The 18,577-nt window shown below is 44.0% G+C and overlaps 1 protein-coding gene across 12 annotated transcripts in view; it reads left to right on the top strand.

Annotated features, from left to right (window-relative positions):
* The window catches only part of LOC111599449 (nesprin-1), a 130,831-nt gene that overhangs the window by 83,302 nt on the left and 28,952 nt on the right, over positions 1–18,577 (top strand). For 10 of the 12 annotated variants that reach the window (XM_030224349.1, XM_030224350.1, XM_030224347.1 and 7 more), the window contains 2 exons: positions 98–7,046; positions 7,131–7,384. The exons of the other annotated variants lie outside the window; for them this stretch is intronic. In XM_030224349.1, coding sequence (XP_030080209.1) covers positions 98–7,046; positions 7,131–7,384 — 7,203 coding nt within the window. The remainder of the gene's footprint in view (positions 1–97; positions 7,047–7,130; positions 7,385–18,577) is intronic. 12 annotated transcript variants of the gene reach the window in all.

The following is an 18,577-nucleotide window of genomic DNA, read 5'->3' as shown; positions in this document are numbered from 1 at the left end:
GAAAGCTAACCGTTTTTTGGCAAATCTTCCCCCAATCTCTTTCTCTCTCCCAACACACACACTCTCTCTATATATCGATCGTTACCTGAACGCATAGGCAATGCGAGAATCAATCGATGGCATGCAGCAAAGCTACGACGCAACCGCCGCCCAATCCTATGCTCTGGATCCACATTCAGTGGTAACCACTTCATCGACTGTCTCGTTGCTTATGAAGCCAACGGCAGTAGGTCTAACCTATGCTGAAGTGTTATTAGGACATGCGAGTCCGGTAAGCGGTAATGAAACGGCGACGATCCCCCGACAAGAAATTCAAGAAACTCCCGACACGACCACGACCCAGACAACAATAACGACAAGTAGCCAACACCATCATGAACAACAACAACAACCACAGCAACAGCCACAGGCACAAACGAACCTAAACCAGCGCGATACAATCACAACAACGACAACAACAACAAGAACCACATTGACAACAAACGTACGCACGCAGGAGGTTGAGGAAACGAATTCGGAACCATTAACCACTGTGCTCTATCAGCGCAAACACCGTGTTACACCACCCAGCAGCAGTACTCCTAACGCCGACTATGAAGAGACAACCATCAGCAATTCCCGAGTGGAAGCGTCTAGCAGCTCATCCACATTAGATCAACAAGTTCCTAGCAGTAGCAGCAATCCCAACAGTCAGTTTATCGAAATGGAGCGCAGTCAGCAGCGTTCGAATGCGGGTAAGAAATTGCAGCCATCGCGTCCCGAACGTCGTGCACGTTCACCCCGACGCAGACGCGAACCACAAAGCACAGTGCAGGTGGATAGCACCCAACACCAACAGCAACAGCAACATCAGCAACAGCAGCAGCAATACCAACATCTCTATCTGCCGCAAGAAGATCGCGCGCGTTCGCGTAGCCCCATGTGGGTGCCGGGTTCGACATCGTATGCCGAAGTTTTGCGTGGCATGGAGCTGGAACGTCTAAAGGCCGAAGAGTTGGCTAGGCAAGCGGCCCAGCCGCATACAGATCTAACCATACAGGATGTGGTAGATGCCAGTGGGGCAGCGGCAAATATTTATGTGCCACATACCAAGCCGGAACAGCATCAGCAGTTCATGGGCGAGACTAGTGCCGACTTGGGCTATGGTCAACCGCAGCTAGAGCAGAAGCATTCGCAGTTACCCGGCTATGAAGTGCCCATGAGTGCGGAGGAGATTACCGCCACCTATTTGCAACCGGATCCACAACTCTATCAGACCATGTATGAGAATGTGGCCGACAGCGGCCAGTGGGGCTATGTGGCGGGCTCAAACGGGGAGCAGCAGGCAGTGCCACAAAACTATTACGATCAAATCATGCAGATGCAATATCCCATACAATACCAGCCTGTGGCTGTGCAGCCGACGACAACGCAGTACCAGCTGCTGACGGGCTATTATCAGCCTGTCGCGCAGGCTGAGACTTATCCGACGGTATATACTACGGAATCCTCACAAATCTATTATGCCCAACAGCCGCAGGAGTACGCACAGGAGTATAGCCAACAGCCCCAGCAGCAGCTAACGGATGTTAATACGGAGGTACCCGTCTATCAGTCGGAGATTGTAAATCAAACTTATCTGCTTGAGCCATACCGAGCGGAGGCAATTCCAACAACGACGTCTACAACAGGCAATAGCGTGCTCGACCGTGTGGTGACAACGCTCGCATCGATGGTGCAACAGAGTGCCGAGCCTCTAACAACGAGCACACAGCAAATACAGGCAACAGTTGTATTGCCGCAAACAGCTCATGAACAGGTGCCAGCGCCACAGCAGGTATTTATTGAGGAACATGTGCAAATGCTGCGACCAGTGGAGCCGCAAGAGTTTGAAATGAATGAACCACGTCCCGACATTACTTTTGGTCAGTTTGATGTCGATGCTATTGAGACCATACCCATTGAGGTGCCTCAGCCACAAACTCAGCAGCAACCACAACCACAACCACAACCACAACCGCAACCACAACCACAGCAAAACGTAATTACGACATTTGTGGAGGAGACAATTAGCTCACAACCGATACAGCCAACTGTGATAGCACAAAGGAAGGACACAGATACAGTTGTCGTTCGTCCCCAAGTGCAGCAGCCCAACAAGAATGTCTATCAGCAACAAGATCCCAGTGCTGGCAGCACCTATGCCGAAGTGCTATTTGGCCAACAGCATAGATCAGCACATCCAGTTTTCCAGCCATCCAGTCAACAGCAACATATTCCAGTACGTGTCGCGGCAGCCATGTCGCAAATCCGCAATGCTGAGCATGCAACAACAACAACGACAACAACAACTACAAAGCATACGACGTTAAGCACTACTACGTCCAAGGGCCAGCAAGGCAGGTGGACAGAAAAGTCCGATGACACCATTGAAGCAAGGATACCGAGGCCTAAACGGCAGCGACATGAACAGCAGCCGGAACCATTGCCCATCAAAGTGAGCAATAGGAAAGAGCCAAAAGCTAGCAGAAAGCATAAGTCTCCAGAGACAAATGGCGCCTCGATCGGCCATGTTGAGAGTGCACCAAAGGTAGTCCTAGTCGAAGAGATGCACAAGCCTGAGCCGAAACCAAGGAAGTCTAAGAAGAGCAAACATCTTTCAGAGGAGTTCTCGGACAAAAAGAATGTTGAGCCACTGCAGGAGGAAAAACAACCAGTGGAAACGACAATCACCAGCAAGAAGACGGCTAAGCCGGTTAGTGAAATTGTCAAGCAGATGAGAGATAGCAGCTACGAAGAAACTATTGTAGAGCAAACCAAGAAGGACAAGCAGAAGCCAACGATTGTTGTTGAAACAACGGAAATTACTTCAAAAACAGTGGAACCAATCGTTAAAGTAACAAAACCGGAAACAATTGCGGCAGTTGAAGTTACGCCCACTGTTAAGGCTCCATCAAGGAAAGACAAAAAGAAAACCAAAGCTGAAAAGGTAGAAACTGTAACTGTATCGAAGAAGCAGGTTGATCCTGTTAAGGAAGTCATCAAACCACATGAAGCAGAGCCCACAGCACCCTCGAAATTAGATGAGAAGAAAACGATCACTTCGTCTTCTGCAAAGCAAGTTGAGCCGGTCGAAGAAATAATAAAGCCTGCAGAAACTATTACAGTCGCACCCATTGCTGATCCATCATCGGTTACTTCTGCTTCAACCAAAAAGGATAGGAAGAAGACAACAACTATTGTGGAAACTACAACCACTACGACTGCTGAAAAGCTGATTAAGCCAGTTGAAGAAATTACTAAGCCAGCTGAAATCGAACTTGTTGTGACAACTGTTTCAGAGCCAACTAAAAAGGTTGAACCTGTTGTAGAAACTGCAACTGCTACAGTCAAAAAGGATAAGAAGGCAGCTATTATTGAGACATCTGAGAAAATAGTTCAACCTGTTGTTGAAGTCACTAAATCTGTTGAAACTGTAACCGTGACGCCTGCAGCTGAACAAACTCCAGCTGTTTCTGCTCCGACTAAAAAGGATAAAAAGAAAGCTTCGGAGAAAAAAATTGAGCCTGTTCAAGAAATCCCTAAATCTGCTGAAGCTGATCAAACGCCTGCTGTAGAAGAAATAATTAAAACAACTGAAACTATAGCAGTGGTAGAGCCTGCTCCTAAAAAGGATAAAAAGAAATCGAAAATTGTGGAAACAACAACTGTCACGCAGAACATAGTGGAACCTGTCGTAGCAGTTAGCAAGCAGACGGAAAGCGCACCAATTGTGGAAATTACAAATATCAAAATTCAGCCAGTTATCGAAGCTGTGACAGAAAAAATCGTTGAAAAATTGGTTGAGCCTGCAATTGAACCTGTTCAAGTGAAGAAGGATGAACAGTCGCCAAAGGTTACAGAGGAATTAGTCATGGTGCAACCCACAGTTCAGACAGAAAAATCGAATAATGTTGAACCACTTGTGGAAAGCCTTTCTCAAGTATCTGAGCCTACAACAGTATCAAGGATCGATACGAATGAAACCTTACTGGAAAGCCAGCCAGTAGTAACAACGTCGACCAACACGATTTCTACAGAAAGCGGCACAACTACAATTACTACCAGGACCATAACGAAACATATTACCAAGCGCATTGTTAAGCGTATTATCGATGGTAGAGAGGAAATTGTAGAGGAAGATGTCATCGATGACTTACCCGAAGAGAATATATCTGTGGAGCAATTTGATTTGCCTTCAGTTGAAACGACAAGTTCTGTGCCCGGCAGCATCATCATGCCCGGACTAAGCTCAACTCTGGATACAACTGTTGTGCAGGGCGGCTCAATTACAAAAACTACAATAACTAAGACAAAGCGTATACTCAAACGCATCACCGCCGATGGCGAAGAAATTGTGGAGGAAGTATATGAGGATGAGCCCGAGGTGGAGCGCGATATAACATTGCTGCCGACTACAGTGCTTACTTCCAGGAATGTTACGGCTCTGGATGAACCAGCCGAATCTCAAGCAGACATAATTGGTGCAGCACAAATTGCAGTCGAGGAAATTGTGGACAAAGCTGAGCAAGTGCTTGAACCCGAACCGCAAAAGCCATTGCGTAAGGACAAAAAGGATGAAGATACAGTTATTGTCACAGAAACTGTTAAGGTCGAGCCCGAAAAGAAACCACAAAAGCCGACCAGAAAGGACAAGAAGAAGCACAAGAAATCCGAAAGCGAAGAAATCAAACCAAAAACAGACAGTCCCATTTCACAAAACGTGGTCGAAATAACTGAGCCACAATCACAACTAGAAACCACAGAGCCCCTGAATACAACAAGTGCAATTACAACAGACGAGAAACAAACTCAGTCATCCGATGGATCTGTTATCAGCGACGATGGCAGTCTAATCAAAACCACAGTCATTCGTACAACTAAGATTGTGAAAAAGATAAACCAACAAGACAGCCAGGACATGTCCACATCGATCCATTCGGATGTAGCTTCGTTGGATTCCTATGAACTAGCCGAAGAAGCTGCCGAAGAACCCAAAGTCGAGAAATCTGAAATGAACAGTCGCGAGGTCAGCGATGAGGGTGTAGTTAAGACAACCAAAACGACGACTATTCGTACGATTAAAAATGCCAAAGCCGAACCAGAAAAGGAACTCGTGCCTGAAGCTATTACCGAAGTGGAGAGTACACCTGAAAAGAAATCGGATGTTGATGTATCACAAACTGAAGATGGTTCTGTTTTGAAAACAACAATTGTTCGTACTACTAAAATAATAAAGAAAATTACCCAGGACTCGGAAACCATAAGCGAACACAGTAGTGCTTCAGAACCTGCCCTGGAGACAGTTGAAACCATCCTACAGGATGCTCCAATAGTAGCTGAATCGGTAACCACGGAGTCGAACAGCGAAGGCATTACAAAGACTACAACCACGCGAACAACAAAGGCTGTCGTTGAGAGTGCAGAGATTCCTGCAGTTGCCGAGCCGCAACAGGTTGCAGATCTGCTGTTGATAACGCCAAAAACTACAGAGGTGCCGGAAAGTAGGAATATAAAGTCAACTACGCTGGATTTCATAGCCTCGGAAAAGCAGACTGCAGAACCTGTACCCGAGAAGAAGACGCGCAAATCGAAAAAACAGGAAAAACAAAAGGAAACTCCAATAGAAGCTGTGCCTAAGGCGAGTGTCGATATTCAGGTTGCTACTCAGGAACTTGTTGCTCCAGTTCAAGATGAACCTAAACAAACTGTTGACATTACTAGCGACATCGTTGCTGAACCCTACGATGCCAACATTAGCAATGATGTGGTTAAGACAACAATTACAAGAACTACAAAAATTGTCAAGAAAGTTGCCCAAAATGTTGATAAACAGAGCGTTAGTGAAGTTCAGGAAACCCAAACGCCTGATGAGCCAACTCCAGATGCTGTTGAGCCAACAAGTGAAGTGGCTGGTGGTGTAACCAAAACAACAACCGTGCGTACGACGAAAATTGTAAAGAAATTGAACGAAGATGGTGAGACAACAACAGAAAGCAGCACAATAAGCGAACCAATCACTGTGCGAGAAGCGTCTCCAACTATATCGGAATTACCAAGTGAAGCCTCAACCACATCTAGTCAAATCGATGGGGCCATCATTAAAACAACAACAATTCGTACAATGCGCATAACTAAGCGCATAACAAATGACGGACGCATAGTACTGACCGAAAGCGACACACCTAGCGATGTTATAGTCACATCTAGTATTGAAATGCCCGATCATAGATCAACTAGTCCCATTGTGTCCTCGAGGCTGGATTCAGCTCCACCTGTTGTCACATCTAGCACTGAAAGTAAATTTGCTAATGTTGGTGTCAATATTGAGTTGGGCATTAGGGATACGACAGGCAAATCTGGCGTAAAGGTTGTAGATATTGAGACAACTGAACTACCGACTGTCAGCACAGAATATACTTCGACGAACGGGGCTCTGAACGAGTCAAGCCGCATTGCCACTACTACAACGACAACTACCAAAAATACAATCCTTACAACGACCCGTCAACGTAGCTTCGAAACCGAAGATGGCACAAATGTCCTTTTCGTTGGAGAAGGCATTGACGGAGCCTATCCACCAGGCACTGTACAGAAAATTTCTCTCATCACTCATGAAGAGAAACTGAAGACTCCTATCGTGAAAATGCATCTAGATTTTCCGGAGGTTAGTCTTCGCGTGACCGAGACTGTTACCGAAAACCTAGAGTCCCTGCAGAAAACCGCCGAAACTAGCGAGACTTCCATGATTGAGTTCGCCGAATCCAAACCAGAAGTAGTAGAAACAGATTCATTGAAACATCAAAATGAAGAGCAAATTCCTAAGGTAGAGTCAATAGAACAGGTTGCTAAGACAGAGGTTGTAGACAAGAGTAGTGAACCCCCGTCTGACTTAAGTCCAGAGGAGCAGAAACTATTCGAAGATATTCAAAAGAAACTATCCAAAAAAGATAAGAAAAAGCGGCCAGCAATCCCCGAAGAGTTCATTAAGCAAGAGACAATTCAGGTGCTTGTTGAAGAAAGTAAAGGTAATGAAACAATTAAAATACCTATTGCAGATGAAAAACCATCTCCATCTTTCATCCCAATTCCTTCACCCGACATGGTTCTAGGGAACTTAGTGCAGAATCTTTCTCAAGATATATCATTGATTTCAAAAGCAAAGATCATTGAGCATGCCAAGGCTGATATACTATACCGTGAAAAAATGCAAGCAACGCCAGAAATTCCTTCTAAAACTCAAGTAGAAACGCAAATTGATATTCCATGTGAAATTCAGTTACTCCCCGACCCTACTAATATTGCTAATCAAATTGTTCCTGCCAAGCCAAGCGCATTAACTGCTGAAGCATTTGTGGTTAACACGGTAAGCACTTTAAATATCACTAATATTCCAACTATTTGCCCAGCTGATAAAATTTATGAAATTCCCAAATACAATTTATCTCAATTCAATATTGCTGAGAGCGATTATCACAAAATCAATTCGAAGCCCACGTCTGTCGAAACTCCATTACCTTCGTTATCTGCAGAACCTTTACCGGTTGTAAGTACGGTAAGCTCTGTAATAACAGAAACTTTAGTTGTTGCTTCCCCTGAACATCCCAAGCAACTTCCCACTGTAAAAGATAAGATATATGAAATTCCCAAATACGACATGTCTTCATTTGAAACTGCTGAAGGTTATTATCACATAATCAATGCCAAGCAATCTCCGGAAATATCTTCAACACCAGTCGAGGAACAGCAACCAGCTGTCGCGGAACATTTAATTACAAAACACTCCGATGATTCTCCTGTTGAGACTCCTTCACTTGAAATTGAAACAACAAAATCCATCTCTAGCCCTGAAGAGCAGACTCCCACAACAACAGAGAGGGTATTTGAAATTCCAACATACGACATCCGTTCATATAATACTGCTGAGGGTAAATACAACATTGCCAAAACTAAACCTGAAGAAATACCGATAGAGCAGAAACACCCTGTTGAGTCGCCCTTGATCGTTGAAACTGACGTAGTTAAAAAACAAACTGTGGAGGACAACAAAACTCAAATTGAACATATCACAGAAGTCAAGGATGAAAGGCCTTCCGTTTATAACTACGAGGTTCCCAAGTATAATACTTCTGATCAACGTCGAGCTGAAAATCTTCTCGCAGTAATTCTTCACGATTCTGAAGCACCACAAGTGGTAGATATCAAGCCATTGGAGGCTAACGCTGAAACAAATACTACAATTGTGGAAGCAGTCAGCGAATCTGAAACAGTGAAAATACCACTGAATGTGGAAATCGAAAAGAAACCAGAGGAGCGCAAGAATATACAAGAAGAACCAATACAGAAACTTCCAGTCGAGAAGACATCCGTAACAGTGACAACTACTACCACTGTAACTGAAACTGTTAGCGAGACAACTCTCCCAGAAGATCCCAAGAAGGTTGAAGCAGATAAGAAACCTGAAGAGCCGAAGAAACCAGCATATGCTGGACTGCCTGTAGATGATTCGAGTAGCACTTGGATGGACGTTCTGGATGAACCAATGACTTTCTCTGATGACGAGGAAGAACCAACAAAGGAAGTTCCAGTTGAGGAAGTTCCAGTTGAGAAAGCGCCAGTTGCTGAACCTGTTACAACAACAATTACAAAGACAGTTGTTGAGCCCGAGAAGGTTGTTGAGTCTTCGGTTTCAGAAGATACAAAGACAACAGTAACAGTCACATCAACTACTACTGTAACTGAAACTGTTAGCGAGGCAACTCTCCCAGAAGAACCGAAGCCGGTTGAACCCGAAAAGAAACCTGAAGAGCCGAAGAAACCAGCCTATGCTGGACTACCCGTAGATGATTCGAGTAGCACTTGGATGGACGTTCTGGATGAACCAATGACTTTCTCTGATGACGAGGAAGAACCAACAAAGGAAGTTCCAGTTGAGGAAGTTCCAGTTGAGAAAGCTCCAGTTGAGAAAGCGCCAGTTGCTGAACCTGTTACAACAACAATTACAAAGACAGTTGTTGAGCCCGAGAAGGTTGTTGAGTCTTCGGTTTCAGAAGATACAAAGACAACAGTAACAGTCACATCAACTACTACTGTAACTGAAACTGTTAGCGAGGCAACTCTCCCAGAAGAACCGAAGCCGGTTGAACCCGAAAAGAAACCTGAAGAGCCGAAGAAACCAGCCTATGCTGGACTACCCGTAGATGATTCGAGTAGCACTTGGATGGACGTTCTGGATGAACCAATGACTTTCTCTGATGACGAGGAAGAACCAACAAAGGAAGTTCCAGTTGCGGAAGTTCCAGTTGAGAAAGCTCCAGTTGAGAAAGCTCCAGTTGAGAAAGCGCCGGTTGCTGAACCTGTGACAACAACAATTACTAAAACAGTTGTTGAGCCCGTGAATGTTGTTGAGTCTTCGGTTTCAGAAGATACAAAGACAACAGTAACAGTCACATCAACTACTACTCTAACTGAAACTGTTAGCGAGGCAACTCTCCCAGAAGAACCGAAGCCGGTTGAACCCGAAAAGAAACCTGAAGAACCCAAGAAACCAGCTTATGCTGGACTACCCGTAGATGATTCGAGTAGTACTTGGATGGACGTTCTGGATGAACCAATGACTTTCTCTGATGACGAGGAAGAACCAACAAAGGAAGTTCCAGTTGAGGAAGTTCCAGTTGAGAAAGCGCCAGTTGCTGAACCTGTTACAACAACAATTACAAAGACAGTTGTTGAGCCCGAGAAGGTTGTTGAGTCTTCGGTTTCAGAAGATACAAAGACAACAGTAACAGTCACATCAACTACTACTGTAACTGAAACTGTTAGCGAGGCAACTCTCCCAGAAGAACCGAAGCCGGTTGAACCCGAAAAGAAACCTGAAGAACCCAAGAAACCAGCTTATGCTGGACTACCCGTAGATGATTCGAGTAGTACTTGGATGGACGTTCTGGATGAACCAATGACTTTCTCTGATGACGAGGAAGAACCAACAAAGGAAGTTCCAGTTGCGGAAGTTCCAGTTGAGAAAGCTCCAGTTGAGAAAGCTCCAGTTGAGAAAGCGCCGGTTGCTGAACCTGTGACAACAACAATTACTAAAACAGTTGTTGAGCCCGTGAATGTTGTTGAGTCTTCGGTTTCAGAAGATACAAAGACAACAGTAACAGTCACATCAACTACTACTGTAACTGAAACTGTTAGCGAGGCAACTCTCCCAGAAGAACCGAAGCCGGTTGAACCCGAAAAGAAACCTGAAGAACCCAAGAAACCAGCTTATGCTGGACTACCCGTAGATGACTCGAGTAGCACTTGGATGGACGTTCTGGATGAACCAATGACTTTCTCTGATGACGAGGAAGAACCAACAAAGGAAGTTCCAGTTGAGGAAGTTCCAGTTGAGAAAGCGCCGGTTGCTGAACCTGTTACAACAACAATTACAAAGACAGTTGTTGAGCCCGAGAAGGTTGTTGAGTCTTCGGTTTCAGAAGATACAAAGACAACAGTAACAGTCACATCAACTACTACTGTAACTGAAACTGTTAGCGAGGCATCTCTCCCAGAAGAGCCGAAGACGGTTGAGCCCGAAAAGAAAGATGAACCCACTAAGGGAAAGAAAGAAAAACCAGCAAATAAAGTTCCAGTTGAGAATGCACCCGTTACTGAATCTGCTTTCACTTCAATCAAAGACACAGTCAATGTGCCCGAGAAGGTTTTGAATTCGTCAGTTTCAGAAGATGTAAAGACGACACAAAAAGTTACTAAAACCGTCACTGAAACTGTTAGCGAAATTCAAGAACCAGAGAGTGACTCAGAAAATAGCCCTGCTTATTCAAACTTGACACTTGAGGGTCCAATTGACACCTGGTCGAGCGTGCTGGAGGAATCGTCGCCGAGCTCGGGAAGTGCAGTTTTCATATCAACTTTGTCTGCCGATGCTCCAGAATTTACGCCGTCTTATCTGAGGCCTGCATATGCTGATCAAACGCACACATTCCTTGCCAATGAAAGAGTATATAACGAGTTCATTCCACGAAGCAGAGCAGATCAACAAATGCCACAATCCAAGAAACCAAAGAAAGTTAAGCCAGCGAAGCGATCAAAGAAACCTGTAGATGAACCCTCGCAGGAAGTTCCTATTGATGCTGCTCCAGTACCTTCCACATTTGTTTTGGATTCAGAGACAATAGCAGAACCAAGTGTGTGGGAAAACAACAGAGACGGAAAGTCTTACGCAGACGTTTTGTTTAGCGCAGGCGACAATTTGAAATCACAAAGTTCGGAAAAGCCTGTAACAGTTCATGAATCAAAATTGGAAGTTGATGTTGAGCCGTTACCCAAGACCGATAGGCCAAAAGAGCACAAGAAGAAGCCGAAACAAGAAAAACAAAAGCCTGTGGAACACATCCAACCAAATTTAAGTACAGATTCATCAAAGCCTGCCACCACTAGCTCTAAGGAACCCTCATCTGATGAGCGCGAAGCTGCGAAACCATCTGAACTGACTTGGTCTGCCTTAGTGCAGAGACCTGGAGAATGGACGGATACTACAGTAATCAAAAAGAAAGTAGTACATCCAGAGACAACTCTAGATGATAAAAAACCCAAGAAGGAAGAAAAACCAGAGCGAAAAACTACAAAAACAAAAAAATCAAAGAAGTCTAAGAAACCAGTTCAAGAACAAGTTTCCACCACCTCCGAGGATGAGAAGCAAGAACCTGAAGTAGCAATACCAACAACACATACAAAGAAAATAACAGAAACGATTATTGTATCGAAACCTGCAGAAATTATAGAGCCCGAACAATCTCCAGAGCACGAGTCGAGTGGCTTTTCATGGGCTTCGCTTGTAAAGAGACCCGGGGAATGGGTGGATACAACTGTGACGCATATTAAGAGTGCATTGACAACTTCAACGGAAAAAGTAGAGCCTGATCGTCATGAGCCAGAAAAGCCACGAAAGGTTCGCCCACAGAAGAAGGAACGAATTATATCTAAAAAGGAACAAGTTCCAGAGAAAGAGGAAATCATATCTGAACCAGTAGTTAAGGAAGTAATTCCGGTCGAAATTGATGTAGAAACGCCGACAACTGTTGAAAAGCCTGTGCCAAGTACTTCTGATGCGTTTTCTTGGGCTGCCTTGCTTAAAAAACCTGGTGAATTTGTTGATGATATAGCGGCCCGCAAAAAACCTACTGCCGTTCCGAAGGAGCAGCCCAAGCCAGAGCCTCGAACACGAAAAGAACGAATTCCTAAGAAGGCTGTGACAACTGATGCCGATGACATGAAGACGAAAGTTCCTAAGTCTAAAAGGGTAGAACCCAATATATCATCCACATCTGATAGTGATGTTATTGAGACCCCATTGCCATCAATTCCTGATAACGGGGTAACTACTTGGGCTAAGATTGCCAGCCAAATAGACAAAATGGCCGATTTGCCACCTAAGGAAAAGATTGATGTCAAGCAAAAGCCAACAGAGTCTGTAAAACATCATGTGAAATCAGATCGTTATGATAAGAAAAAGCCAAGAGAAAATATTCGTGGTCAGGATGTGCACACTAGCTCATGGGCGTCAGTAGCAAGCCAACAAACCATTGACTTTATGGAAACAGAGAAAGCGGCATCCAAATCAGCTTCTATTAAAAAGCCAGAAAAAGTATCCGTACATCCTGAGTTGGTATCTCACCTTGATACATTTGATTATCTTCAGAGCACTGAGAATGACAAACCCCATAAGTCGTGGGCTGATATGATTGACGATGGTATGGAAGATATTGTTGTTGAGCACAAACCTTGGAGAGAATTAATTGAGGATGAAGTGGAAATACCTCTACTCCCAGAAAATGGTGATGAAGCAAACATAAATAAAATAATCGATACCATCCAAGAAATGAAATCTGAAGCTTCGGTTGCAGAACACACTAAAACAGCTGTAACAGTGACTACTACTAGTGTCACGCTTCCAAAAGAAACAAAGGTTTTGGAATCCACGACAAAAATGGAAGACGAACCAGTTGAGAAAGCGCCGGAAGCTGAACCTGTGACAGCAACAATTACAAAGACAGTTGTTGAACCCGAGGAGGTTGTCGAGTCTTCGGTTTCAGAAGATACAAAGACAACAGTAACAGTCACATCAACTACTACTGTAACTGAAACTGTTAGCAAAGCAACTCTCCCAGAAGAACCGAAGCCGGTTGAACCCGAAAAGAAACCTGAAGAGCCAAAGAAACCAGCCTATGCTGGACTGCCTGTAGATGATTCGAGTAGCACTTGGATGGACGTTCTGGATGAACCAATGACCTTCTCTGATGACGAGGAAGAACCAACAATGGAAGTTCCAGTTGAGAAAGCGCCAGTTGCTGAACCTGTTACAACAACAATAACAAAGACATTTGTTGAGCCCGAGAAGGTTGTTGAGTCTTCGGTTTCAGAAGATACAAAGACAACAGTAACAGTCACATCAACTACTACTGTAACTGAAACTGTTAGCAAAGCAACTCTCCCAGAAGAACCGAAGCCGGTTGAACCCGAAAAGAAACCTGAAGAACCCAAGAAACCAGCTTATGCTGGACTACCCGTAGATGATTCGAGTAGCACTTGGATGGACGTTCTGGATGAACCAATGACTTTCTCTGATGATGAGGAAGAACCAACAAAGGAAGTTTCAGTTGAGGAAGTTCCAGTTGAGAAAGCGCCGGTTGCTGAACCTGTTACAACAACAATTACAAAGACAGTTGTTGAGCCCGAGAAGGTTTTTGAGGCTTCGGTTTCAGAAGATACAAAGACAACAGTAACAGTCACATCAACTACTACTGTAACTGAAACTGTTAGCGAGACAACTCTCCCAGAAGAACCGAAGCCGGTTGAGCCCGAAAGGAAACCTGAAGAGCCGAAGAAACCAGCCTATGCTGGACTACCCGTAGATGATTCGAGTAGCACTTGGATGGACGTTCTGGATGAACCAATGACTTTCTCTGATGACGAGGAAGAACCAACAAAGGAAGTTCCAGTTGCGGAAGTTCCTGTTGAGAAAGCTCCAGTTGAGAGAGCGCCGGTTGCTGAACCTGTTAAAACAACAATTACAAAGACAGTTGTTGAGCCCGAGAAGGTTGTTGAGGCTTCGGTTTCAGAAGATACAAAGACAACAGTAACAGTCACATCAACTACTACTGTAACTGAAACTGTTAGCGAGACAGCTCTCCCAGAAGAACCGAAGTCGGTTGAACCCGAAAGGAAACCTGAAGAGCCGAAGAAACCAGCCTATGCTGGACTACCCGTAGATGATTCGAGTAGCACTTGGATGGACGTTCTGGATGAACCAATGACTTTCTCTGATGACGAGGAAGAACCAACAAAGGAAGTTCCAGTTGAGAAAGCGCCAGTTGCTGAACCTGTTACAACAACAATTACAAAGACAGTTGTTGAGCCCGAGAAGGTTGTTGAGTCTTCGGTTTCAGAAGATACAAAGACAACAGTAACAGTCACATCAACTACTACTGTAACTGAAACTGTGAGCCAATCCACTCTTCCAGAAGAACCTAAGAAGGTAGAAGCTGAAAAGAAACCTGAAGAGCCCAGGAAACCAGCTTATGCTGGACTGCCTGTAGATGATTCGAGTAGCACTTGGATGGACGTTCTGGATGAACCAATGACTTTCTCTGATGACGAGGAAGAACCAACAAAGGAAGTTCCAGTTGAGAAAGCGCCAGTTGCTGAACCTGTTACAACAACAATTACAAAGACAGTTGTTGAGCCCGAGAAGGTTGTTGAGTCTTCGGTTTCAGAAGATACAAAGACAACAGTAACAGTCACATCAACTACTACTGTAACTGAAACTGTGAGCCAATCCACTCTTCCAGAAGAACCTAAGAAGGTAGAAGCTGAAAAGAAACCTGAAGAGCCCAGGAAACCAGCTTATGCTGGACTGCCTGTAGATGATTCGAGTAGCACTTGGATGGACGTTCTGGATGAACCAATGACTTTCTCTGATGACGAGGAAGAACCCATCAAGGAAGTTCCAGTTGAGAAAGCTCCAGTTGAGAAAGCGCCGGTTGCTGAACCTGTTACAACAACAATTACAAAGACAGTTGTTGAGCCCGAGAAGGTTGTTGAGTCTTCGGTTTCAGAAGATACAAAGACAACAGTAACAGTCACATCAACTACTACTGTAACTGAAACTGTTAGCAAAGCAACTCTCCCAGAAGAACCGAAGCCGGTTGAACCCGAAAAGAAACCTGAAGAACCCAAGAAACCAGCTTATGCTGGACTACCCGTAGATGACTCGAGTAGCACTTGGATGGACGTTCTGGATGAACCAATGACTTTCTCTGATGATGAGGAAGAACCAACAAAGGAAGTTTCAGTTAAGGAAGTTCCAGTTGAGAAGGCGCCGGTTGCTGAACCTGTTACAACAACAATTACAAAGACAGTTGTTGAGCCCGAGAAGGTTGTTGAGTCTTCGGTTTCAGAAGATACAAAGACAACAGTAACAGTCACATCAACTACTACTGTAACTGAAACTGTTAGCAAAGCAACTCTCCCAGAAGAACCGAAGCCGGTTGAACCCGAAAAGAAACCTGAAGAACCCAAGAACGAGGAAGAACCAACAAAGGAAGTTCCAGTTAAAGAAGTTCCAGTTGAGAAAGCGCCGGTTGCTGAACCTGTTACAACAACAATTACAAAGACAGTTGTTGAGCCCGAGAAGGTTGTTGAGTCTTCGGTTTCAGAAGATACAAAGACAACAGTAACAGTCACATCAACTACTACTGTAACTGAAACTGTGAGCCAATCAACTCTCCCAGAAGAACCCAATAAGGCTGAACCCGAAAAGAAACCTGAAGAACCCAAGAAACCAGCTTATGCTGGACTGCCTGTAGATGATTCGAGTAGCACTTGGATGGACGTTCTGGATGAACCAATGACTTTCTCTGATGACGAGGAAGAACCCATCAAGGAAGTTCCAGTTGAGAAAGCTCCAGTTGAGAAAGCGCCGGTTGCTGAACCTGTTACAACAACAATTACAAAGACAGTTGTTGAGCCCGAGAAGGTTGTTGAGTCTTCGGTTTCAGAAGATACAAAGACAACAGTAACAGTCACATCAACTACTACTGTAACTGAAACTGTGAGCCAATCCACTCTTCCAGAAGAACCTAAGAAGGTAGAAGCTGAAAAGAAACCTGAAGAGCCCAAGAAACCAGCCTATGCTGGACTGCCTGTAGATGATTCGAGTAGCACTTGGATGGACGTTCTGGATGAACCAATGACTTTCTCTGATGACGAGGAAGAACCAACAAAGGAAGTTCCTGTTGAGGAAGTTCCAGTTGAGGAAGTTCCAGTTAAGGAAGTTCCAGTTAAGGAAGTTCCAGTTAAGAAAGCGCCGCTTGCTGAACCTGTTATAACAACAATTACAAAAACAGTCGTTGAGCCCGAGAAGACTGTTGAGTCTTTATCTTCTGAAGATACGAAGCCAACAGTAACTGTCACAACTACTACTGTTACTAAAACTGTTAAAGAATTTATACTTCCGGAAGAACCGAAGACTGTGGAATCCGGAAAGAAATTCGAGCTGACCAAACCACTCGAACAAAACGTAATGCAATCTCAACAAATCGCAGATTTGCCGTCTCAACCACAGTCCTGGTCCTCGATTGTGTCACAAAATATTGAAGTAACTGATGTTCCAGCTACGTATGATATTCAGGAGTTTATTAACAAAGAGCAAAATTTCTCCATTGTTGTAAACGACAAGCCCAAGAAACAAAAATCAAAGAAGGATAAAAAATTGCAGCCAGTCGAAGTTACTCCTGAACCAGCATCTGTAAAACCAATTGTTGTTGATGAGCAGAATATTTCGAAACCCAAATCAACTGAAATTTCGTTCATCGGAGAACAAGAGAATCAGAAGGAACCAGTTGTAACCGGAATTACTGTGGATTTGCCTTCCCAAGCACAGTCATGGTCCTCAATCGTTTCACAAACAATAACAACTACAACTCATCAAACTGAAATAGCTCCCGAACCAGTTTCAACTGCTCCAGATGTGGAAGTTGTCGTTACCAAAGAGGAGAATATCACAGCTCCTGTTGCTGATAAGCCTAAGAAACAAAAGTCGAAGAAAGAAAAGAAGGTTAAGACTCATCCAGAGCCAGTGGTTGAAAAGCCAATTCTTGTTGAAGAACCAGAAGAATTAATTCAACCGAAATTAGCTGAAACTGTTGTAATTCCCGAAGTACCAACTCAGTCCTGGTCATCCATTGTTTCACAAGGTGTAGATGATTCCCCAGCAATAACTGAAACTATTACCAATGAAGTGATATCCGAACCAGCTCAGTCGACTCGTCATATACAAGAGTTTATCCAGAAGGAGCAGAACTTCTCGACAATTGTAAACGACAAACCCAAGAAACAAAAGCCCAAAAAGGAGAAAAAATCACCTCAATCTGAACATGAGAGTAAACCTGCTGTTGTTGTGGAACAACTGGAGAAACCCAAGGAGCCAGAATTAGTCAAACCTATTGAAGATACACCATCCAAAACTCAGTCGTGGGCCACAATTGTTTCACAAACAATAACAACTACAACTCATCAAACTGAAGTAGCTCCCGAACCAGTTTCAACTGCTCCAGATGTGGAAGTTGTCGTTACCAAAGAGGAGAATATCACAGCTCCTGTTGCTGATAAGCCTAAGAAGCAAAAGTCGAAAAAAGAAAAGAAGGTTAAGACTCATCCAGAGCCAGTTGTTGAAAAGCCGAGCGTTGATGAAAAACCAGAAGAAGTAATTCAGCCGAAATCAGTAGAAGTTGTTGAAATTCCTGAAGTTCCGACTCAGTCTTGGTCATCAATTGTTTCGCAAGTTTTTGATGATTCTCCAACTGTAACTGAAACTATTACTGCTGAACCAGCTCAGCCCACCCATCATATACAAGACTTCATTCACAAAGAACAGATTTTCTCCACCATAGTGAATGACAAGCCAAAGAAACAGAAGTCCAAAAAGGATAAGAAAGTACCACAACCAGAAAAAACGGAGCCATTACTTGTTGAAGCTTTAATTGCCGAAGAACAGGAGAAAGAAATTAAGCCGCAATCTCTCGAATCTGTGGTGAATACACCTTCCCAAACTCAGTCGTGGTCCACAATTGTTTCACAAACAGTAACAACTACAACTCATCAAACGGAAATAGCTCCCGAACCAGTTTCAACTGCTCCAGATGTGGAAGTTGCTGTTACCAAAGAGGATAATATCACAGCTCCTGTTGCTGATAAGCCTAAGAAGCAAAAGTCGAAGAAAGAAAAGAAGGTTAAGACTCTTCCAGAGCCAGTGGTTGAAAAGCCGATTCTTGTTGAAGAACCTGAAGAAGTTATTCAACCGAAATCAGACGAAATTGTTGTAATTCCCGAAGCTCCAACTCAGTCTTGGTCATCGATTGTTTCGCAAGTTGTGGATGATTCCCCATCAATAACTGAAACTATAACTACTGAAGTGATATCTGAACCAGCTCAGTCGACTCATCATATACAAGAGTTTATTCAGAAGGAGCAGAACTTCTCGACAATTGTAAACGAC

Source organism: Drosophila hydei, unplaced genomic scaffold (assembly GCF_003285905.1).
Source record: "Drosophila hydei strain 15085-1641.00,03,60 unplaced genomic scaffold, DhydRS2 tig00008114-arrow-pilon, whole genome shotgun sequence".
Lineage (NCBI taxonomy): Eukaryota > Metazoa > Arthropoda > Insecta > Diptera > Drosophilidae > Drosophila > Drosophila hydei.
The sequence above is the reverse complement of the archived record's forward strand: the minus strand, read 5'-3'. Positions and strand labels throughout refer to the sequence as shown.